The sequence below is a fragment of the Loxodonta africana genome, chromosome 5, assembly GCF_030014295.1.
Source record: "Loxodonta africana isolate mLoxAfr1 chromosome 5, mLoxAfr1.hap2, whole genome shotgun sequence".
In the NCBI taxonomy this organism is placed as follows: Eukaryota; Metazoa; Chordata; class Mammalia; order Proboscidea; family Elephantidae; genus Loxodonta; species Loxodonta africana.
In genome coordinates, this window is record NC_087346.1 from 41,262,907 (window position 1) to 41,287,746 (window position 24,840).

General features: G+C 40.6%; 1 protein-coding gene across 7 annotated transcripts in view; it reads left to right on the top strand.

The window, feature by feature from the left end:
* The window catches only part of PAPSS1 (3'-phosphoadenosine 5'-phosphosulfate synthase 1), a 321,125-nt gene that overhangs the window by 99,114 nt on the left and 197,171 nt on the right, over positions 1-24,840 (top strand). For all 7 annotated transcript variants that reach the window (XM_064285464.1, XM_064285462.1, XM_023548558.2 and 4 more), the window contains one exon: positions 12,423-12,691. In XM_064285464.1, the coding sequence (XP_064141534.1) occupies positions 12,423-12,691 (269 nt within the window). The remainder of the gene's footprint in view (positions 1-12,422; positions 12,692-24,840) is intronic.

The window sequence follows — 24,840 nt, forward strand, 5'->3', positions numbered from 1 at the left end:
AGGCTATTTCAGGCAAAATTGGAAGGGATAACTGAGGATGAGTGAGAAAGTTGAAGCAGAAGCTTAGTTTGTCTTTAAAGTTGCTAGGCTTTCTTGACTGTAAATAGCAGTGAGCTAGAGATACTGTAATAAGGGATTAATAAATGATGGGAGCATCTATTAGTTAGGGTCCCAGGAGGAAACAGAAGGCACGTGCAGATGAGACCCTGAACATAATAGAACAAAGTCTTTAAAGGAGGGTGGCCAGGGTTAAGGGAATCCACAAGGAATGTTGAGGTATTCATGGACTACCAACAGGACCATTACCATCCCTGAAAGGAAAAGGGACGGAAACAGTGTTTCTGAAGCCAGGTAGGAGCCAGAGCTGTGAAGAGGGGCTGCTAGGCAGAAGCTAGTTGGAGGGGAACATGGGCACAGCCAGAATCACAGCACTGAAGCAGGATGCTAATGGGGAGAACTCCCCCAAACCTTTTCTCCCTCCATCCTCTGGTTTCCTGATAATGTCTCCTATCCTGAAGCCCCTTCCCTCCGCGCACACACAGACACAGACACACACACACAGAGGACAGGGCAGAGAACAGGTAATGAGGGTGGGAGGAAAATGGAGAGCAACCAGTACAGAGCCCAGTTAGCAAAAAAGCTTTATATTCAACATTAATTTTTACTTTAATTTGAGACCATTTCTAGTCTTGAAAGCGTAAAACAATTTATAGTTGCCATGCTTTGGGGAAACCCTGGTGGCATAGTGGTTAAGAGCTACGGCTGCTAACTGAAAGTTTGGCAGTTGGAACCCACCAGGCACTCCTTGGAAACTCTACGGGGGCAGTTCTACTCTGTCTTGTAGGGTCCCTATGAGCTGGAATCGACTTGATGGCAATGAGTTTTTTTTTTTTTTTTTTTTAATACGTTGGGGTATGAGAGTACCAGTTTGGGAAGATTCTAACAGTATATTCATATTTATACTCAGGTGGCCTGTCTCTCTTTTATTGATGCCTTGTTTTTTCTCATAAGCAATTTAGTAAAAGAAAGGCTTGTGATTTATGACAGTCCTAAAGGGAGTGGGGAAACCCTGGTGCCGTAGTGGTTAAGTGCTATGGCTGCTAACCAAAGGGTCGGCGGCTTGAATCCGCCAGGCGCTCCTCAGAAACTCTGTGGGGCAGTTCTACTCTGTCCTATAGGGTCGCTATGAGTCGGAATTGACTTGATGGCACTGGATTTGGTTTGGTTTGGTTTTTAAAGGGAGTGGTGGGAAACGAAGCCCCTTTTTACTAACAGTTCCCTTCAAAAACCCCCTACAAAAGCAAACATTAAACACATATAGACACACACGCCAAAAACCCTGCCTGGCAACTCTAGAACGATTGTCAGTACTAATTCAGGGAAAATGCAATCTGAGAGCTTTGGGTTAGATAAAGTGGCAAATAATAAAGCTGTGGTTGGATTCGAAGAGGAGAATTATTAATTACTGCTGTATGTAGGGCAGTTTTGCAGAGAAGTTGAAAGGAAGGAAGCAGGGAAGATGTTGTATTTCTGGGTTCAGTGGTCAGGATGCATACCAAGGCTCTGACTGGCAAGTGAAGCACAGTTCTGAGAAATTTGGAGGAAGGGTAACTAAGGCTTAGGAGCACTTTCATGCTCATCATCTCATTTATTGCTTATTGAAGGTCCTGCAGGGACTACTGAAGTCTGTGGACGCTCAGCCAGGCCCACCTGGCTCTGTGCATTGTGCCACAACAGTACATAATGACAGTGACAGTAGAGTAGGCAGCCCATGCCTATATGTGTCCATTGGTGTCAGTACTCCACACTCTTCCCACCATCAGGAAGTGCTTATGGTTGTCATTTCCTTAAGAGCTCAGCTGCTAACCAGAAGGTTCGCAGTTCGAATCCACCAGCTTCTGCTTGGAAACCCTGTGGGGCAATCCTACTCTGTCCTGTAGGGTTGCTATAAGTTGGAACTGACTGGATAGCAGTGGGTATCACAGATCAGACACTTTTCCATTTTCTTCTTCCCCTTCCACCTGCCAGAAGGAGAAGGGGTCAGACTTAACTTACTTGGTTCCATAGTGCATTGGCTTCTGAACTAGATGGTGTAGAGTCCAGAGGAAAGAGAAAGGACCTGTACTTCTGGGGTGTTCCTTCACTTGACAGACAATACAGGAGATGGATTAGATTTAGGAGTTAGACCTGAGTTTGGTGTGAGATGTGACTGATAGTGAAGGTGGAAGAATTGAGGGTATGGGGGATGGTAACGAACAATATATATTGAAATGTTTTTAGTTATAAGTCTCTGTAACTGATGAATTGGAAGGTCAGAACTTAGAGATACAGCTAACAGAAGACATCTGTATCCGCATAGTAATTGAATCCAGGTGAAGGGATAAGTTTCCTGAGTGAGTATGTTAAGAAAGAATTTCACAGGACCCAGAAATGAACCCTGTTGCTCCAAGAGGACTACAGGATGTCAGAAACAGGTGGTTACACCAAAATAGCCAAGCAGAACATAAGATGTCGTGTATATTATAATTACAGCTATGTAAAAATGTTTGCCTAAGGAGAAAGACTAGGAGATGCAAAAAACAAACAGTTGTATTGGGTTGCGCATTTGTAGATGATCCTCCCTCCCCCCAATTTTTTCCTTCAATGTTTCATTGTTTTTACTTAAAAAAAAAAAAAAAGGAAGCAGATGAACTATAAAGGGTTGATTCCACGGCTACCAGGCCTTGAGGCTGTGAGATCGGTGAGGCATATTTTTATGTCCAAGGCAGTAGAGAGGCTGGGCCAGTTTAAAAGAGGAAAGTGCCTTTTGGATCTGGCAGATGTTTCATATTCACCGTGATAGAGCAGGAAGGGCTGAGTGGGTGAATCTAGTCCTGCAATCTCATGTGTAGGTGGAGAAACGGAGTCTCCGTTCTTTTCTTTCATTCCTTTATGCTCCTCAGTCACCAGACTTACCTTCTGAAAACGCAGATCTAATCATGTCCTGTTGGAGTTAAAAGAAGTCTGTTCCTTTTACATGTATTTATTCTCCAATTACTGAATGTTTGTTTTTTCCTCCTCTGACTCAGTGATAAGCTCTTGGAGGGCAGGACTAATTTCATTATCACTCTCACCTCAGGCATAAAAACCAAAACCAAACCCAGTGCCCTCAAGTCCATTCCGAATTATAGCGACCCTCAGGCATAAAAAAAATCATGTCTAAAACTGCATTTTTCATTTGGCTTCTTTGCTCTCCCTGTCTGCTTGGGAAGCTGTACAGAGACTGAATCAGACTGGGGGAGTGGGTTGTGAAGGAATACCGGTTAGTAGATTAGATAGAAGACTTACAAAGAGATAATGAAGGGATAACGTGCATCAGTGATGAACGAAGTAGAGCTGGGAGTGAGATCCAGGATGTAAAGGTGATTCATTGAATGTGGAGGATAAGGGAGGAAGGAATCTAAGACCCTAAGGTGGGTAATGGTGCTGTGTGCCCAGAGGGCGTGGAAGAGGGACAGAGATGCAGGTGGAGGCCAGCCGGAGTTGAATTTGAGGTGCCTGTGGAACTCTTAAGAGATGGCTTGGAGCTCAGGGGGAGAGTTCTGGTCAGAAGATGCAGATTGATGAGTCACTAATGGAGAAGACCCTGCTCTGAAGCCCTGCTCAGGTGACCTCAGGCAAAGGGGAGAGGCTTGAGAGGGAGGGTAGCGCCTGTCTTTGCTGTTGTCACAGTGTGGACCCATTCACCAGTGAGTAGATTGTGATCTGTCACATGGCCCTCTCTGGTGTCCTGGGGGGGAATGGATTGAGTGGATGGTGAAAATGGGAGGTGTTGGTGGAAGTTTTATATAAAAATGTGGGAATGTGTTCCTTACCAGTAGTCCTCTGATTTACCCCCTCTGCACTCTTCTTACCAAATCTCTACTCTCCATTTCCGGTCAGTCCTAGTTTTCTGTAAAACAGTACTGATTATTTCACTCTCTCACTCAAAACATCTTTTTGGTATGCAGCCTCCTCCCTAACCTGGCATTCAAAATCCTGCATAAGAATCTTGTGCCAGGATTTATATCCGGCTACACAGTTCCTTCATCCTTGACAAAATGGCCTATCCCGCGTTCGTCAGACACATCTCTGCTCTTCTGCTTTCGTGCTGATGCTCACACCAGTCTGCTTGTTTGGAACGCCCTTTTTACTTTTCTCTACCAACCACATTTATTTGTCTTCCAGAGGTCAGCAAACTGCTGCATGCAGCCCAAATCTGGCCTGCCACCTGTTTTAGTAAATAACATTTTATTGGAACACAGCCGCATCCACTCGTTTATGTATTTTTGATGGCTGCTCTTGCACTAGGACCACAGGGTTGAGTAGTTGCAACAGAGACTCTATAATGTTCTCTCTCAGGCCTTTTACAGAGAAAGTTTCCATTAGATTCATAGTGTCAGCATCTTCTACAGGGCAGGACTGTGTCACTCTTGCTTCTTCCCCAGGCACAGAGGACAGAAAACTTGAAAGAAATGGAGAGGATAAATGGTAAAATTACTTTCCAGTCATCGTAATCCTCTCTTATTTTCCAACACACTGAAGCCATGATCTTAGAGAAAGCAGTCTTAAACTAAGCCGTAAGGAATTGGTAAAGGAAAAGGCAAATGTTTTATACTGATCATGGTGTGACAAAGGGGGAATCACTGTCCTTAAGAAAAAGAGGACAAAAATGTGACATGTTAATAAAAATTGCTGGAAATATCAGAGGTCCCAGAGCCAGAGTGGCTCATTTTTCTTTTTCCTATCCTTGATTTTAGAGTGGATATATGAAAACAGGAAAATTTAATAGTGTTCTATATATATTGCACTGTATGAGTTGGGGCAGTAATCTGAAAATGTAAACTTCCAGTGCATCGGGTCAGCAAGATTCCTTTGCTCCCATTTCATAAGTTCTGCAGTGGAGAAACCAGATGGTAAAGGTGAAAATACAGCCTGGAACAACAGACACTTAAATCCATTTGTGTAGTTTGTTGATAAATAGTTAAAAAGGATTGAGAAGACTAAAAGTTTAGGAAGGACCTGGCTCTGTTGGCAAGAAAAAATGGACAGACAGATCAAATAGTCATTGGATTTTTGAGTCTAACTGATAGTAAGGAAATAATTCTATTTGGAAGAAATTTTGGCATTAAAATCCTTTATATGCTGCTAATGTGAACTTCTAATAAGTGATCCATCTTAACTTTATATGTTAAATGTCCATTGTGGAGCTAGATTAATTCTGTTTGGAAAGAAAGCCTAGGTAGATAAATCATTAGAATCTTTGATATATGTATATTTGAGATAGAATTTATTTTTTATGTTTCCTTCTGCACATCCTGTTATATAAATACTCTTGCTCAATGGCTCTTTTACAAGATCGGATTTGACCTGATGGAAATCCAGGAATGCAATCATCATACACCTGAGACGTATTACCTAAGTCTCCTATTCAAGGGTAAGAGCCTGTTCCTGATTAACGAGGACAAAGGCTGTGTATCGCAGCACGGAGCTGATGCACCCCCATCTTGGAAATACTAGCTTGGAGTTTTTGTACTATAGTGAACCTTGAGCAACCAGCAGAACAGTGGGTTCAGTTTCCTTGTGGAAGTTTTCAGATATGGTTGTGCTTTTGTTTTGTTTTAAAGAATGAATTGTCCTGAGAAACTTAGAGTGGCTGTGATGTGCATGTCACCTTGTTAGGGACTTTATATTGTTTTACCTTTATATTTATAACTGAATTGTCATCCCCATCTCAAAAATGGTGAAGGTGAAATTCAGTCTTTAAAGGCAAGGGTCTGTGACTAGAAACTGGCAGACCTATGATTTGAACTCATATATTTTCTATTCCAAAACAGTACTATTTCTGGTACTGTATGTATTTCTACTCTGTCTTATAGGGTCACTCTGAGTTGGAATTGACTCTATGGCAAAAGGGTTTGTATATTTCTTCTCTTTTAAAACTTGTTATTATGGAAAATGTCAAACACATACTACTGTGATGTTTGAGGGAGCACAGTCTGTAAGATTGTCTCACTTCTGACACCACTTGCAAGTTCAGAGGTCCCCAAGACCACTTTTAGGGTCAATCATTTGCTAGAAGGGCTCACAGAATGCACTGACAAGTGTTATGGTTTATTAGAGCTGAAGGACACAAATTAAAATCAACCAAGAGAAAAGGCAAATAGGACAGAGTCCAGGAAAGTTCCAAATATGGAACTTCCAGTTGTTCTCTTCCTGTGGCGTTGTGGACATCTTATTTTTCTAGTATTGATATTTGACTTAATGCCTGGAGTATTGTCAACCAGAAAAGCTCAACTGAACCTTGGTGTCCTGAGTTTTTATTGTGTCTTCATGGTTGATTTGCCCACATGGCTGACCCCAGTCTTCAGCTCCCCTGGAGGTTGAGCTGATACTGTATGACTCAAAGTCCCTGCCATAAATCACATTATTAGATTTTCTGGTGTGGTCCAGAGCCCCCAGGTAAACAAAGACACTCTTCTCAGGCAAGACAATCCAAGGCGTTACAGATTACCTCCCAGAAGTCGAGGGCAAAGGCCAGACCTCTTTTGGGGCAAGGTTAAATTACATATATATATATACACACATACACACATATATACATACATTTTTAGTTTTTTTAATGTATCTATATAGATGTATTAGCACTGGGTTTATAAATATATGGAGTCCCTGGGTGGGTGGTGCAGATCGTTAACACGCTTGGCTACTAACCAAAACGTTCGAGGTTAGAGTCTGTCCAGAGGTGCCTTGAAAGGAAGCCTGGCAATCTGTTAAGAGAAACCAGCCATTGAAAACCCTGCAGAGCACGGTTGTACTCTTGACACACATGGGATCACCGTGACTTGGGACCGACTCAGTAGGCAACTGGTTTTGTACTTGCATGTGTAAGTAGATATAATAGTATAATGAATCCCCGTATATCTCTAACCCAGCTTCAAGAATTACCAACTCATGGCATATCTTGTTTCATCTATACCTTTATCCACCCCACCTAAGCCCCCCGTGTTATTCTGAAGGAATCTCAAATCTCATGTTGTTTCATCTATAAGTATTTTAATATCTTTCAAAAATAAGGATTTTTAAAATCACAACCACAATACCATGATTGCTTCTAAAATCATAATAATATTTTCTTAATGTTATCAAACATCAAGTCAGTATTCAAATTTCTAACAATTTCATTGTAGTCAATTTTTTTTTTGCTTTTTTACAGTTTGTTTGAATCAGGATCTAAACAAGGCCCATGCATTGTAATTACAGCACTTGCTGTGTCTCTTGTCTTAAAATTGTACTTTGTTTTTTAATTTTGAAATAGTTTCAGATTTACTCAAAATTATAAGAATAGTATCAAAAACTCCTGAATATTCTTCACCCAGGTTCCATAATTATTAGCATTTTACTTTCTTTACTCTTCCATTCCTTCTCTCTTTGAGAGTAAGTTGTTGTTGGGTGCCCTTGACTTGATTTTGACTCAGAGTGACCCTATAGGACAGAGTAGAGGTGTTCCACAGGGTTTCCTAGGACTTTACTGATTGTCTTCATTTAGGTTTGTCTGCTGTTTCCTCGTGATTAGATTCATGCATTTTGTCAGGAACACCCCAGGAAGCAATAGTATGCTCTCAGTGCATTATCTCAGTTGGCTCATGGTTGGTGACACCTAGTGAAGTTAACTTTTATCATGTGTTTAAGATGTGTTTGCTAGTTTCTTTCTGCTGTAAAGTTTACAAATAGTTCTTACTTACTAATTATATTAGCAAGTATTTTGGGAGAGAGACTTTTGAGACTCTGTGAATATTCTGTTCTCATCACTTTTACCCACTAGTTTTCGTATGCTATAAATACTGCCAGTGGTGATTTCCTAATTCAGCCATTCCTTCTATATTTATTAGTTGATCTTCTATTGTAAAGTAGGTTTCCTTTCTCCCCCATTTTTTTATTCATTTACTTCTTTTGTTCTGTGTGGACTCTCGGATTCCTGTTTTACCCAGTGGGTTACGATCCATTGCTATTATTATTTACTTTGATGTTTAGCTTGTCCTGGGTTTGGTCATTGGAGTCCTGTCAAGCTGGTTCGTAAATCTTTTTGGCATGTCCCCATGATTCGTTGAGCACTTCTGTCTTCATGGTACAAGGAGATGTTCCAGCTCGTGTTGTGCTCTACTTGCTCCAGCTGTGGACTCAGCCATTTTGCCAAGGAACCCTGGTTCACTTAAATGTGGAATGATATTTAGAATCTAGAATTTGGGGTCTAGTTTTGCTTATTGCCTTTGTATATTCATTGCTTGTGGGACCTTTCAGTGGACATAATTATATACATACACTCACACATGTCTATTTCTGTACCTATCTATGTATCTGAAAATCCATGAAGTTATACTGATATTTCCAGTTCTAACCCAGTACCACATGGTTTATTCTAGCCTTTCTCCTTTCTGTATTTGTATCTTCCTTCGTCCTTATCCTCTATATTTATTTATTTGCTTTCCCTCCCTGTATGGAAGCAATCTCCCAATCAAATGGGCTATCTTCTCAGCCTTGCACCTGTTGGCCCCAACTATACAGGCAGTCTCCTTGGCCCCAGTGCAGCACCCTAGTGCTGGGCCAGAGTCCCTGTTCCTCCTCCACCACAAGTACAGCAACTCACATCAGTCCAAGAATAGAATTCACTAATGCTTACTAAGTGTCTCTGTTGTGATGCAAGGTGTTTATAAGAAAGGCAGTATAAAGTCGGGGAAGAGAGGACTAGACTGAGCAATGAGACTTAGGCCAGAATCAGAATGGCAAATTAAGTTCAGGCAGTAATCACCTGGTTAAGAAATATTGATGTTCCTATGGAAGTCAATATTAAAACAATTCAGAAGGATAGAAAAACTTTCAGGTCTGCACCTTCCCCCATCTTCTCAAAGCAGAATTATTTTAAATGCTCATATAATTTGTATCAAGACTTTCATGTCCTTTTGTACCTTCTGTCATTCCAGCTATTTTCTGGGTGAAAACTAGTCATGTTCATGTATGAGAGAACTTGAAAGCATAATGATAATACTGTAAATCTTTTTTTTTTTATTATGCTTTAAGTAAAAGTTTACAAACCAAGTCAGTCTCTTACACAAAAACTTATATACACCTTGCTACATACTCCCAGTTGCCCTCCTCCTAATGAGACAGCCCGCTCCCTCCCTCCACTCTCTCTTTTCATGTCTATTTCACCAGCTTCTAACCCCCTCTACCCTCTCATTTCCCCCCCAGGGAGGAGATGCCAACATAGTCTCAAGTGTCCACCTGATCCAAGAAGCTCACTCCTCACCAGCATCCCTCTCCAACCCCATTGTCCAGTCCAATCCCTGTCTAAAGAGTTGGCTTTGGGAATGGTTCCTGTCTTGGGCCAACAGAAGGTCTGGGGGCCATGACCACCGGGGTCCTTCTAGTCTCAGTCAGACCATTAAGTCTGGTCTTTTTATGAGAATTTGGGGTCTGCATCCCACTGCTCTCCTGCTCCCTCAGGGGTTCTCTGTTGGGTTCCCTGTCAGGGCAGTTGTCGGTTGTAGCCGGGCACCATCTAGTTCTTCTGGTCTCAGGCTGATGTAGTCTCTGGTTTATGTGGCCCTTTCTGTCTCTTGGGCTCATAATTACCTTGTGTCCTTGGTGTTCTTCATTCTCCTTTGATCCAGGTGGGTTGAGACCAATTGATTCATCTTAGATAGCTGCTTGCTAGCGTTTAAGACCCCAGACGCCACTCTCCAAGGTGGGATGCAGAATGTTTTCTTAATAGATTTTATTATGCCAGTTGACTTAGATGTCCCCTGAAACCATGGTCCCCAAACTCCCGCCCCTGCTATGCTGGCCTTCAAAGCATTCAGTTTATTCAGGAAACTGCTTTGCTTTTGGTTTAGTCCAGTTGTGCTGACCTCGCCTGTATTGTGTGTTATCTTTTCCATCACCTAAAGTAGTTCTTATCTACTATTTAATTAGTGAATACTGCTCTCCCACCCCCCTTCCTCCCCATTCTCATAACCATCAAAGAATATTTTCTTCTCTGTTTAAACTATTTCTTGAGTTCTTATAATAGTGGTCTTATTTTTTTTATACAATATTTGTCCTTTTGCAACTGACTAATTGCACTCAGCATAATGCCTTCCAGATTCCTCCATGTTATGAAATGTTTCACAGATTCCTCACTGTTCTTTATCAATGCGTAGTATTCCATAGTGTAATTATACCATAATTTATTTATCCATTCATCCGTTGATGGGCACCTTGGTTGCTTTCATCTCTTTGCTATTGTAAACAGTGCTGCAGTGAACATGGGTGTGCATATATCTGTTCATGTAAAGGCTCTTACTTCTCTAGGATATATTCCAAGGAGTGGGATTTCTGGATCGTATGGTAGTTCTATTTCTAGCTTTTTAAGGCAGCACCAAATCGATTTCCAAAGTGTTTGTATCATTTTACATTCCCACCAGCAGTGTATAAGTGTTCCAGTCTTTCCACAGCCTTTCCAACATTTATTGTTTTGTGTTTTTTGGATTAATGCCAACCTTGTTGGAGTGAGATGAAGTCTCATTGTAGTTTTGATTTGCATTTCTCTAATGGCTAATGATTGTGAGCATTTCCTCATGTATCTGTTAGCTACCTGAATGTCTTCTTTAGTGAAGTGTCTGTTCATATCCTTTGCCCATTTTTTAACTGGGTTATTTCTCTTTTCGTAGTTGAGTTTTTGCAGTATCATGTAGATTTTAGAGATCAGGTGCTGATCGGAAATGTCATAGCTAAAAACTTTTTCCCAGTCTGTAGGGAGTCTTTTTACTCTTTTGGTGAAGTCTTTGGATTAGCATAGGTGTTTGATTTTTTAGGAGCTCCCAGTTACCTGCTTTCTCTTTTGCATTGTTAGTGATGTTTTGTATACTGTTTATGCCATGTAATAGGGCTCCTAAGGTTGTTCCTAATTTTTCTTCTATGATTTTTATCGTTTTAGATTTTCTGTTGAAATCTTGGATCCACTTTGAGTTAGTTTTGTGCGTGGAGTGAGGTATGGGTCTTGATTTATTTTTTTGCAGATGGATAGCCAGTTACGCCAGCACCGTTTGTTAAAAAGACTGTCTTTTCTCTGTTTAACTGTTTTGGGGCCTTTGTCAAATATCAGCTGCTCATATGTGGATGGATTTATGTCTATATTCTCAATTCTGTCCCATCGGTCTTTGTATCTGTTGTTGTACCAATACCAGGCTCTTTGACTACTGTGGCGATTTAATAGGTTGTAAAATCAGGTAGAGTAAGGCCTCCCACTTTGTTCTTCTTTTTCAGTAATGCTTTACTTATCCGGGGCCTCTTTCCCTTCCATGTGAAGTTGGTGATTTGTTTCTCCATCTCATTATCTCATTAAAGAATGTCAGTACTGTAATTCTTGGAATGTTAAAGAATGGGGCCAAAAATAAAGCAAAAAAAACAAAACCCTGGACAAGTTGGACAAGTAGAGGGCTAAAGTCTCCCTCCTGCCCCTTCTGTCATAGTCATAGAATAGGCTCAGGCTTGACAGTAGACTAGAAAAATGTACTAGATGGCTTAAAAAGTATTGGAGGAAAAGTGTCTGAGTCACACTTGAATCGGCATGGCCTGATGATGTGTTAGATGTTCTGAGGGTAATAAAATAGAGATTTCTAACTGGACGTTCTTCTGATGCTGTTGTATGAGTTTACTCTATGACCCCAAAGAACCATGCCTCCTAAGAAAGGTCTCCTGGTGACACGTCCCATGTAGAAATGAGACTAGAATTGCAAGCAGGAGATGCAGAGTTTAACCAGTTTAATCAATGTAGCAGTTTTTATTTTTTGAGTAATAACCATGGCACTTGTGGGGGACTTTGTTGTTACTAAACTACAACTCAAAACTCAGTCTTGGACTTATAAAACAGAGTAATCAGTATAAATAAGCCTATTTGGATGGTAAGTAAAGTTTTGAAACTACAAATTTTTCGACCTTTCTGTCTCCGTTAATTAAAACAGTGTCTTAGATCCTATGGCGGGATTGACATGGTAGGTGGTTAAGGCACAGATCAAGAATTTATGTCTGTTGCAAACACTTGCAGATACTGGGACCAGAAAGTCTGACAACCATTCTCAAATTTCCCTTGAATGCAGAAAGTCATTGTTATAAATCCGTGACGGTGACTGTGACACTACACATCCTGTACTAAACATAATATTGTTTATAAAAATATAGAAGAAATATAGGTCATGTTGCTTGAGTAAATGGTCAAAGCAGTGTGTATTTTTTCACCCGTTTCTGTTTCCGAGCATATACACGTTTGCTTAATACTATGCATCAAGCTTCAAGAGGGATTGTTTATCTTCTGGAAGATAATCTTCCAAGTGTACTGTTCTTAACACTGAAAATTCTCTTTTCAGACGCTGTCTTTGCATTTCAGTTACGCAACCCAGTGCACAATGGACATGCTCTGTTAATGCAGGACACCCATAAGCAACTTCTAGAGAGGGGCTACCGGCGCCCCGTTCTCCTCCTTCACCCTCTTGGTGGCTGGACAAAGGAAGATGATGTTCCTTTGATGTGGCGTATGAGGCAGCATGCCGCAGTGCTGGAGGAAGGAGTCCTGAATCCTGAAACAACAGTGGTGGCTATCTTCCCATCTCCCATGATGTATGCTGGGCCAACTGAGGTAGACCGCAGCTAAGATTTTCACTGAAGCACTGTTGAAACCACTCTTATTACCACACATAGTGTCACCTATAACAGACCTGTCTACTGGTTTTCCTTTCACCTGTAGATATGTTCCAAGCGTTCAGCAGCTGGAGTACTCCCCTGCTCTGACAAGGATGGTTTCCAGAGGCAGCCCCACCAAAAGATCACTTGTGCCTTCTTGGGGAAGGGAAGGCAGAGAGTGGCTTCTCATTCTTACTGTGATTCTTGGTCCCAGTTGTGAAGGAGGGAAATGTTCCCTGTAGAAAGTGGGCTGGATCAGGTTGGAAAGGTACCTGCTGGCATGTTGCAGACCCAGCTCTGAAAGCACTGATCTGATCCCTTTAAAAGAGGCCTAAATTACTCTCCCAAGGGACAGTTTTGTCCTGATTTCTGCTGCTTCTGAATATTGGAAGGGCTAAAGGAATTTCAGTGGGAAATAAAAGCATGGTGTCTTAAGAAAAAAAGTTGAGACATTCTTCATTTGTCCCTTTGTAAAGGACTACAGTATAATAGAATCAGGAAGTCAAATTGCTTCTTGATCACAGGGGAGCTCTGGATTTCTTCTTAGATGGTGGTCAGAAGCGATGTTTTGGGATCTTTTTATATTCATGTATAAAGAAGACTTAATGAGGCTTTAACTTCAGTGCAGAGTAGGCTTTCAAGGAATGAATAAAGGAATGAATGCCCTAAAAAACTGTGGGCGGGAAATTTTTACCCAGCTTCTTGTTTTCAAAATAAAGAATTATTGCATTATTTTTCATCCTGTCTTGAAGGGAGATGAATCTACTTAGTAAGATTTATCTGGAAGGCAAACCCTTTTAAAAAGAATCTAAATAATTTAGTTTTATACACTCTGCTATGTTTTCCTCCAAAAAAAAAAAAAAAAAGTTTAAAAGAGAATCCAAATATGTTTGACTATTTGGGATTGAGCCTAAACATTTTTATTGGCACTTAGTTGCGGAGTTGTGTGCTCTGTTTTCTCTTTGTTCAAGAAAACAAAAAAAACCAACATTAAGCTAAAAGATTAAACTGTATTCAATGCTTCTTTTGGATCCAGCCTAAAAAAGTGCATTGGGGCTTCCACATTAGATAAAACTCTGCATGTTCTTCCCTCTTTGTTGGTATAAATGTTCATAAAAATTGGCCAGCGTTAGCCTTTTGGTTTACTGGAGACCTTTAGTTCTTGCATCTTAAAGGGAACAAATTTTTTTAGAAATAACTTGTAGTTTTGTTCCAAAACTTTGCCTGTCCTCTGTTTTGGTGGTAGTGTTATTGTTTTTGAAGGAATCTTTTGGCCTGAGGTCTTTCTAACTTATAGGATGAATGGTTTGTGACATGGGAATGACCCAAATGAGTTAGGGTTAGGAACAGTGTGAGGTGCAGGAAGCAATTTGTCTTTTTGTTCTAGGTTCCTAAGAGGTGGTTCAACTGGGGACCTGATGTGGACTAAGCCTCATGAAAAAAGGCATGATATAATTCATGGCCGTGTGGTGAGGCCGATATGAGCCCTAAGGACAGAGGCTCACCTAGGGGCCCAATACTGACGAAGCCTCATGAGGTATGATGTAATTAGTCATGGCCGTGTGGTGAGGCTGATAATGGCTTCAGAAGACTGGGGCTCAGTGAAGCTTCTGGGTTGGAGAAGGTAGCCATGTCCTTTGGGGATATGGAAGCTTTGCACAAAGACTTCTCCTAGACCTGACCCTACGTGTTTGTGTCTTTTTTCCTGCTAGATTAAAGATAGCCCTTTCCCTATGGTCTGTGATTCATTTCAGGGAATTATAGAACCCACAGGGACAGTGAGAGCCAGCAGTGGCTGGTGTCTGCCTATTTGACAGTCTGAAGAATTGTGTCCTTTTAACTTGTGTGCTCTGATGCAGCCATGGGTGGCCGGGCATGAGAGAGAAAGGGCTGGCTGGGCTGAAGTTGAGCGAGTCATGTGGATTTCTGAGCTGGCTGACAGTACCCTCGGTCCCAGACCCTGGTGGCTGGGGATGAGAGAAAAGGATGCATGGAACAACTGAGGTCTGGACTGACCAGGGAAGCAAAGTTACGATTTTTGGATCAGCTTCCCTGGACTGGTTTGGCACAGATTAGTGTCAGCAGAAGGTGGGATTTGCTGGAGAGCATGACCCCTGATGAAGCAAACGGGTTTATGATGATTAAGAGTCAGGTAGGAAAGTGAAGGAATTCACCTTCCTTGTTTAGGACATATTTTTCCTCTTTGCATTCTTATTCCCAGTTTAAAAGAAGGAAGAGAGGAAGTTTTATCAACTAAATAAAAATTGCTTTTCAAAAGGTGAGAGTGGAGGAATAGATAAATAATAAAAATAGTCAGCTATAGTAAAACAGAAAATCCTTTCTTCAGAGAGGACCACAAAGAGTCAGGGTCTTTTGTCTAAATTAAAAAGATTTTTATACCGCCTGACTTAAGAGCCAGGTGTGTTTTTTAAGGGAGATTGAAAAATGAGGTACCTAAAGGTACCTTTGGGACTCTTGCATTTTGGCTTTCCTTAGAGTCTTTTTCCTTGCAAGCTAATTGGTGTGCTGGCTGCAACAGGCCCTTCCCCGGCCTCAGTCTTTACTTTGATTGTTACCACAAGGGCATGGTCTGGTAACAAGAATGAGAGAGCTGTTGAGGAGTCCAGGCTTGGTCTGTGCCTGATTCGCTCCCAGCTGGTTTGTAATCACAGGTTAGACTTCTTCACAGGTTAGGCTGTGTTTAAGTGCACAGTAAACGGTTATTTAAAGAACCAAAGATTCTTTAAAGTTCTCTCCTATTCTGATCACTTTTTGTCTTCTTTGTCTTTGTTCTTTGATTTGTCTCCATTTCTTTTTGCTTCATATTGGAGTACAATACATATAGAAAAAGGGCACATTTCATATGCGTACAATTAGATGAATTTTTCTCATCTGAACACACTCATATAACCCAGCACCCAGATCAAAGCAAGACTGTTTTCAGCATCCAAGAAGTTCTTCCTCCTGTCCGCTTGCACTCACTACCTTCCCTCCCTCCATTAGCCATCACTATCCTGACTTCTAGCATTATAAATCCAGTTTGCTTGCGTTGAAGGTTGGATTAGCTGGGGATGCAGACTCTGAGACTGAGATAGTATCTTAGTTATCTAGTGCTTCTGTAACAGGAGTGCCACAAGTGGATGGATTTAACAAAGAAAAAGTTATTTCCTCACAGTACAGTAGGCTAAAAGTCCAAATTCAGGGTGTCAGCTCCACGGGAAGGCTTTCTCTCTCTCTTGGCTCTGGAGGAAAGGCTGTTGTCCTCAGTTTTCCCCTGGTCAAGGAGCTTCTCAGATGCAGGGACCCAGGGTCCAAAGGACACGGTCTGCCCCCAGTGCTGCTTTTTTGGTGGCATGAGGTCACCCCTCTCTGCTAGCTCCCCTTTCCTTTTGTCTCTTGAGAGATAAAAGGTGGTGCAGGCCACACCCCAGGGAAACTCTCTTTACATTGGATCAGGGATGTGACCTGGTAAAGGTGTTACAATTCTGCCCTAACCCACTTTAACATAAAACTAACCACAGAATACTGGGAATCATGGCCTAACCAAGTTGATACACACATTTTTGGAGGACATAAATCAATCCATGACAGCTAGGTTTCAGGAAGTTTATTAGGAAGTTTGTTTGGGATCAACACCTGTGGACTGGGCAGAGGGAGAAGTTGAGCTGCGATGCAACCTCAGTGGAAGCCTCAGTTGGCACCTTGGGGAATCTGAAAAGGCCTTCCAGAGTTGTTCTAAGTTGCATAGGAAATAGACCTTTGTATGCCCGTGTTGACCAGTCTTTGGCTGTCTAGGGAAGGGAACATGCCCTCGAGCAAGACAGCTCTTTGCAGCACTGGCAGTTTTTAAAGAGGACTGACAGCTTAGGGATCTGCTGACACTGTTCCCAGAAGCTGGGGGAATAATTCTTCCTTCCTGAAGGGGAGGACCTGGGTAGTGCATCTAGCCAGTTTTAATACTTTTTATCAATGAAATCTTAGAGTGCGTAGTCTTTTGTATCTGGCTGCTTTGACTAACATTGTCTGTAAAACTCACCCCTGTTGTTGTGTATAGTTGTAGATTGTTCATCCTCAATGCTGTGTAGTCTTCCATTGTGTGATTGTACCAAATACTGTTGAAGACCATTTAAGCAGTTTCCCAGTTTTTGCTATTAAAAGAGTCCTTATAAGATGTTAAAAAAAAAAAAAAAAAACCTTTTGTGACTCTTAGCAACCCTATATAGGACAGAGTAGAAGTGCCCCATAGGGTTTCCAAGGAGCAGCTAGTGGATATGAACTGCCAGCCCTTTGGTTTACAGTTCAGCTCTTACCCACCGTGCCATCAGGACTCCATGAAGATGTTAGTGCGTGTCTTTTGGTGAACGTTTCTGCTGGTTATATCCCTAGGAGTGGGGTTGCTGGGTCACAGGGTATGCATTTGTTCAGCTTTAATAGATGCTGCCGGTCAGTTTTCTGATGTGGTTGTACCATTTTCCTTTCCCATCAGCAGTGTATTTCCTCCCCAGTACTTGACCATCTTCTTCATTTTTGCTGTTTTGGCCTTTTAGCCCTGACTGTTTAGCTAAACACTGTGTAATACCTACTATTTCTTAACCAGTCTCAAAACTCTTCTCATTGAGCCAGTTTCATGGAAGAGGAAATGGAGTAGTAAGTAGTTATACACAATGATTAAGATATAGAATATAATAGATGATTTTTACTGAGCTCTTATTATATGTGCTAGACAGTATTCTGGTGGCATAGTGGTTAAGTGCTACGGCTGCTAACCAAAGGGTCGGCAGTTCAAATCCACCAGGTGCTCCTTGGAAACTCTATGGGGCAGTTCTACTCTGTCTCATAGGGTTGCTATGAGTCGCAATTGACTGGACGGCACTGGGTTTCTGGGTTAGACAGTATTCTAAGTGCTTTATATATGTTAACTAACTTAATCCTTATAACAACACTAAGAGGCTAACTAGTTGCGGTCTAGTCGACTCGTTTGTAGTAGAACTGTGCTCCACAGGGTTTTCAGTGGCTGGTGTTTTGGAAGTACATCACCAGGTCTTTCTTCCCAGGTGCCTCTGGGTAGACTCAAACATCCAACCTTTTGATTAGCAGCCAAGCTTGTTAACCATTTTACCACCCAGGGATTCCATTAAAAAAAAAAAAAAAAGTTGCCATCAAGTCGATTCCAAGTCATAGCAATCTCCCTAAGAGGGTTATTATTCCCAATTTACAAACAAAACAGTTACCTACCGAGAGGTTGAGTCATTTGTTCAAAGTCATACAGTACGTGGTAGAGATGGAATTTGAACTCGGATAGTCTGGCTCCAGGGCCATGTGCTATAACTTCCATAGAATGTTGCTTTTATTTGTGGCCACTGGTTTTTTGAAAACAGACTGGAAAAAAATTCGTATTCTCCAGGAGTGCCAGAATAGTGAGTTAGGATGGTCCTGACTGACATTCAGTAAAGGTGGATTCTCTAATACAGTGACAGTTTTGGATTGAATTGTGTCTCCCAAAAATGTGTGTCAACTTGGCTAGGCCCTGATTCTCAATATTATGTGATTGTCCACCAATTTGTCATCCGATGGGATTTTCCTATGTGTTGTAAATCCTACCTCTTTGATCTTAATAAGTCAGGATTAGAGGTAGTTATGTTAATGAGGCAGGACTCAATCTACAAGACTAGGTTGTATTTTGAGTCAGTCTCTTTTGAGATATAAAAGAGACGTGAGCAGAGGGACCTCATTATCGCCAAGCGAGGAAAGTCAGGAGTATACGTGTCCTTTGGACCCTGGGTCCCTGTGCCAAGAAGCTCCTAGACCAGGAGAAGATTGATGATAAGGACCTTCCCCAAGAGCTGACAGAGAAAGCCTTCCCCTGGAGGTGGTGTCCTGAATTCGGACTTCTGGCCCGAGAGAATAAATTTCTGTTTGTCAAAGCCATCCACTTGTGGTATTTCTGTTATAGGAGCACTAGATAACTAAGACAGAGGCTTTCGGACTTTTTATTTATCATAGCTTAGAGTTGTGAGTTGAAGTATTCTTTGTATAATCTGTATTCTTCCTCTTTGTATTCTCACTGATACTTTATTCTTATCGATACTCCCTTCATTGTATTAGTAATAACTTGCCTTATGTTTTTGTTGTTGTGAGGAGTAAATAGGGTAAATGTAAATCACTTAATACATTGTGTAGCTCATAACAATATATACTAATTAATATTATTGGCTGACTTAAAAAACAATAACAAACATTTCGCTGCAAGTTCTCAACATCCCGAGGATTCTGTCCCCACATCAAGGAAACTGTCCCTCAACGCTGCCTCATAAATCTCTGTAAAGCCCTAGAGTTTTGATGATGGCAGAGAACCTGGGATGACCTACTCCCTAAGCTTCATGTCAGAGCATGTGTCTTAGGCCTGATTTGGAATGTTCTTTGGTGTTCGATAATATATAAAGCTAAAAAAAAAGTCTTTGAGTGCTTGCTTATGTATTACACATCCAACAGATGGTTTACATGCATTGTGTAACCTAATCTCCACAATAACTTGGTGAGGTAGGTTTTATTCCCATTTTATTAGTGATGTTACTGAAGCTTCAAGAGGCCAGATAACTTACCTGTGGTCTTAAAGCCAGCGAAACACAGAGCAGGACTGAAACGCAGGTCTTGACTCCACAGCCTGTGTGTGCTTTTCACCAAGACCCACTGTTCCCAAGGAGCCACTAGGTAACAATGTGCCTGGGCAGTTGGGGGGCTGGCAAAAAAGTTAGATGCTCTGGGTGTTTACACAGAGCTTCTAGGGTCTCTAGGAAGAGTAAGTAAAAAGGCACATTAAGTCATATCTGTTTCTAGATCTCTGCTGAGTATAAATTATAAACTAAGAGAGGTGGTTCTTTTCAGGAAGCATTGGATCTGGCAATTTTTAACATCTGAACTTTTAAAGGATAAACTTTAGAAATTCTAGTTAACATCTTAATATTTTAATGTTTATGACCTGACAAAAACAAAAACCAAACCCATTGCCATAGAGTCGATTCTGACTTTCAGTGACCCTGTAGGACCGAGTAGAACAGCCTCATAGAGTTTCCAAGGAGTGGTGGGTGGATTTCAACTGCTCATCTTTTTGGTTAGCAGCCGGATGCTTAACCACTGTGCCACTGGGGCTCCTGTTTATGACCTAGCAAGATTAAAACTGCTAGATTGAGAGCCTAATGAAAACTATCCATTTTTTTTTCTCAAGTGCCTCACTTGTGTGTCTGACTTATTTGGCATATTCACGGCCTTAAGTGAAAAATTTTTTTTGTAGCAAAAAAAAAAAAAAGAACCCATTTTTTGTAGCTTTTCCAGTGACATCAGGAAAAAGTCTGCCAGTAATGCTTATTTGCCAACTAATAATAATAAAAACAATAACTCTTCCTTTAATCATTTTCTGTAGGTCATTTAGGAGGCATTGGGACCAGATTTTTTGTTCCTCTAGCACAAATGCTTTTCAGAACAATGAGCAGCTGTTAAGCCCATTTGGTTATCAGCAGGATGCTCATGATTTTCCAGTCTGTAAAGATTTAATGGCTTGATTCTTAAATTGTAGTTTAGGAATTGTGAGGGGCAGAGAGTGTGGAGAGAGAGAGTTACTTTTCTAATGCTAAAAAGGTATTATATATGTACATTTTTATTTTTGTAGGATATTAACCATGTAAGAAATTTTAAGTGTTCCTTCCCAGGAATTACTAAGTTCATTTCTGTAAAGGACAAAAATGCTTCCTAAGACCTATTACATAAAAGTGCTTAAAGTAAGTTGTATTTTGGAATGTTGGATATATACAACTAACTCTTGACATTGTCCCCGCTATATCCTGGGTTTATGAAGTTTTCAGTGAGAATCCAGTTGAATTTTTGAGAAAGCGCATTGTTGAAGTTAAGGATTTTTCTTTGCCATGAAAGTTACCCATGTACTGTTAAATGACTCCTTCGTAGAATCCGATTCTGAATATGGGTAGATGTTTTCAGAGAGAGTAGGAGCATATTGCCATTAGGATGCCAGTTTATTTAATTATTCCATACTTCACATCATTATCTGAAGCAGTGAATAGGGTCTCTGTTAAGACATAAACTCGTTCCTCCCGATAAACACTACTAAGAGCTCTTTAACAACCCAAAGGGACATTATTCCTTAAGATTCGAGCCTAATTAGGGAACTATAGACTCCAAGTTTAATTGTACCTTTGAGTTCTTTGATAATCTTGTCTTCTACTCGTTTATTTTATTCATAAGTTTGTTGTGTAGGTGACACAGGTCCATAGTTCTTTATCCAAAATCTCTGGAGTCATGTATGATTTAACTCGCCTGGTATGTCTGGGACAGTACCCCAGCCTTAAGCACATTCATGTTTCTGTAGCAAAACAAATGGTTTTTCATGCTGAATGGGATCAGTAAATGCCATAAATAACCTCATGCTAGTTTTGATCAGGTTTTGCTACCAAATAAGTCAGGGGACTGGAATTGCAGAAGTTCTGCTGAAGTGTATTCATGTTTTAGTTAAGGTCAATAAAATATAAAAGAGAAGGAAAAATAAAATATTTTTTAGCAAAACTTTTAAAATATGGTCAGAATGTTGTAGAAATCTTCACTCTTGTGAATATTTTTTGCAAAGTTTAGGCATCCTTCCTTTTTTTTCCCCCAGCTTATGTAGTGAATATAAAAAGTTGTGGTTCGTGTACTTTGAAACACATTTAAGCAGTATAAGGGAGGAGCCCTATGAACCAGGTTAGGTAACATTTGAGTTGTATTTTAAGAAATGTTTTATTTTTTTAGATTTATTTTAAATGATATTTAGGTGCTATGTTTACTTAATTTGGGGGGGGTAATGTTAACCTTAATAAAGTGTTCCACAGTCACCCCAGAAAGCATCCTGTCATCCCCTGCAGAGATAATAAATTGATAATTGGCACAAAGGGCTAGACTGGACCTTCCCAACAAGGCCTAAAATCAAGCCTTAAAAGGATAAGGAGAGGTGCCAGTAAATTACCTGCCTACTAGAACCAAGATTTTAATATTCTTTAAAAGAAAACAATTCAGGCTTAGACATATGAAGAAGCAGGGAAGAGTGACTAGATACCTACCTTGAGATGGCGACGCTGATGTTGGAATTTGTAAATAAGGGCATTAAAGTTTCTTAAAGAAAAATACGATCTTAATGAATGAATAGATGGGGAATCTCAGAAAAAAGGAAGCTATATATATAAAAAAGAATCAAATGAAAAACCAAGAACTTTAAAAGTATAATACTTTTAAATGAAAATGGAAATGAAAACACTTGTTGGATGGGACTTAACAGCAGATGAGTTGGCAGGATAAAAGGTCAGTGAACTGAAGTCAGATCAACAGAAATTATTTGGGAAAAAAAAGGAAAGTAGATTGAGAAAAAGTGATTTGGGAACAGTAGCAGGCTGTCTTAACAGAAGTATAATTGCAGTTCCAGAAAGAGGAGAGAGAGAGAGAGAGAATGCTGCAGGAAATTTTTGAACAATAATGGTTGAACATTTCCCCAAATGGGAGAAAAAGATCAGCCTTCAGATCCAGGGAGCTCAGTCAGTCTCAGAAAGGATAAATACAAAGAAAATCACACCTAGACATATCATACTGAGTATGTTGAAAATGAAAGATAAAGAGTAATCTTGAAGACAGTGGGGAGAGGGAACATTTCATATAGGGAAGTAATGGGAATAATAACTGCTCATCAGAAACCACGCAGACCGGAAGCAATGGAATGACATCTTTAAGAGAAAATAAAAGCAAAAAGAAAGAGATGGGAGAGGGTGGAAGAAACCATATAATCTAGAATTCTATATTTAAGCAAAAATATCCTTTAAAAGTAGAGGTAAAGTAAAGACATTTTCAGACAAATGAAATGGAGCATTTTGATAAACAAAACTGAATGGTAGCTCTTAACCACTGTGCGACCAGGGCTCCGAGCATTTTATTAGGCGGTGTCAAAAACCTAAATGTGCAGAGAACCACCAAAAATTAGCATAACAGAATATATTTATTGTAAGTAGATACAATTTGAATTGGGGAGCATCAACCTGAAAGTTTCAGGAAGGTACTCTGAAGAGGGGATAGTGAAAACAGGTTACATAGGCAGGGCCCAGGTAGGGTAGTCTCCTGAAACCAGAAAAACCAAACCCACTACCGTTGAGTCGATTCCGACTCATAGCGACCCTATAGGACAGAGTAGAATTGCCCCATAGAGTTTCCAAGGAGGGCCTGGCAGATTCAAACTGCTGACCTCTTGGTTAGCAGCCGTAGCACTTAATCACTACCCCACCAGGGTTTCCTGAAGGTCGTTGTAATTCTCCAAAAGAGCCCAGTGCCTAGGGCAGAATGGCCTCTCCTAAGCAGCTTTTGCTAAGCTATTGTTTGACTTGAAGGTGACATTCCGTTAAGTAGTTCCTTAAAGGCTTAAGGTTCAAAAGGACACGTTAAGGGCAAATGGCTCCTGTGGGTCACCCCAACCTCATGGACCCAGAAATATGGATTCCAGAATTAAAATGGTTTCTCAGGAGGAAAAGTTTTTCAGAAACCTCCCAGCAGACTTCTGCAAAGGTCCCATTATTTATTTGGTCAGATGCTCCTGACGTATGGCAAGGAAGGCTGAGAAAGCAAGGATCTGGCATTTTTATCCTTCTTGATGGTGGTGGTTTCTGTCATCAAGGACTAGCAGAGCAGAGCAAAGTCAGCTGTTATATAGGCAATCAGCAGTGTTTGCCACATGGAAATCAAGTTACCTTTATGATCAGAAAAGAAAGCAGCAAAGCTTTTTTTTTTTTTTTTTTTTAATGTGGTACATAGATGCAAGTAAAGCAGAAGATAAGTCATTTATTGTTAGCTTGGCCATTTATAGATTCTTAGAAGGCTTTATAAAAAGACTTTAGAAATAGTCCTGTATTGCTTCATCAATATGCATTCAAACATTTTCAAGCACAGGGTGGTGGGCAATGGGTGTAAAAAGATAATATATCTTGATCTCAGTCTGCTGGCAAGATAAACAGGCAGCTCATACTGGTTTTTAGTGGCCATCTTCTAGGCAGCATACCTTCTTTTTCCAAGTAGGAATGAATTTTCTTTAGAAACACTGATTAAATAAAAAAAATTTTTTTGTATTTAATCAGCGTCAAGCAATTAATTTAATTAGGGTTCTCAGAAAGTGTTTCACAGAATAAGAGAACAGCAGCAATGGTTGTGGCTGTCCTTATTGAGGGCCAGGGGCTATCCTAAATGCTTTTAAGTCTCTCATTATTATGTGAGGCATTATCATTCTCATTTTTATTAAATAGAAAATTGAGGCTTAGATAAGGAATTTGCCCAAGGGCACTCATTCACTAAGGGGTGAAGCCAAGATTTCAGTCTAGGGCATCTCGACTCCATGTTCTTAATCAAATACACCACCCTGTAGGTTCTAGCCTTGGAAACCGTGATGGAGTAGTGGGTGAGTGCTACAGCTGCTAACCAAAAGGTTGGCAGTTCAAATCTACCAGGTACTCCTTGGAAACTTTATGAGGCAGTTCTACTCTGTCGTATAGGATTGCTATGAGTTGGAATCGACTCCACGGCAGTGGCTTAACGGGAATGCAGTCTCTCGGTTAAAGCATCGTAACTTTTCAGTGGTTTATAAGCTGACTTACAGTAGGCATTCTTGGAAAAATTGGATGTGTGTTGTTTCTTCTTGTCTGTTAAAACTTGAGAAATATTCTCATGGGGGAGCCATTCACTAAAATCATTTTAATCACCTGCAGGGGAATGTTGATTCCATGTTTACTGTGTTTATATTTAGTTTTCTCATATAATCTTTAGAACAGGTCAAAGAGAGAATTTAGTTTTCTGGTGTTTTTATACGGAGCCTTGGTGGCGCAGTAGTTTAACGCATTTGCTTACCGAAAGGATAGCAGTTTGTGAGACCACCAGCGGCTCCACAGGAGAAAGATGTGGCAGTCTGGTTTTGTAAAAGATTTATGGCCTGGGAAACCCTTTGGAGTCCCTGTGAGTTGGAATCGACTTGATGGCAGTGGGTTTGGTTTGGTTTGGTATTTTTACAGAAAGAGCCCTGGTGGCTACGTGGTTAGG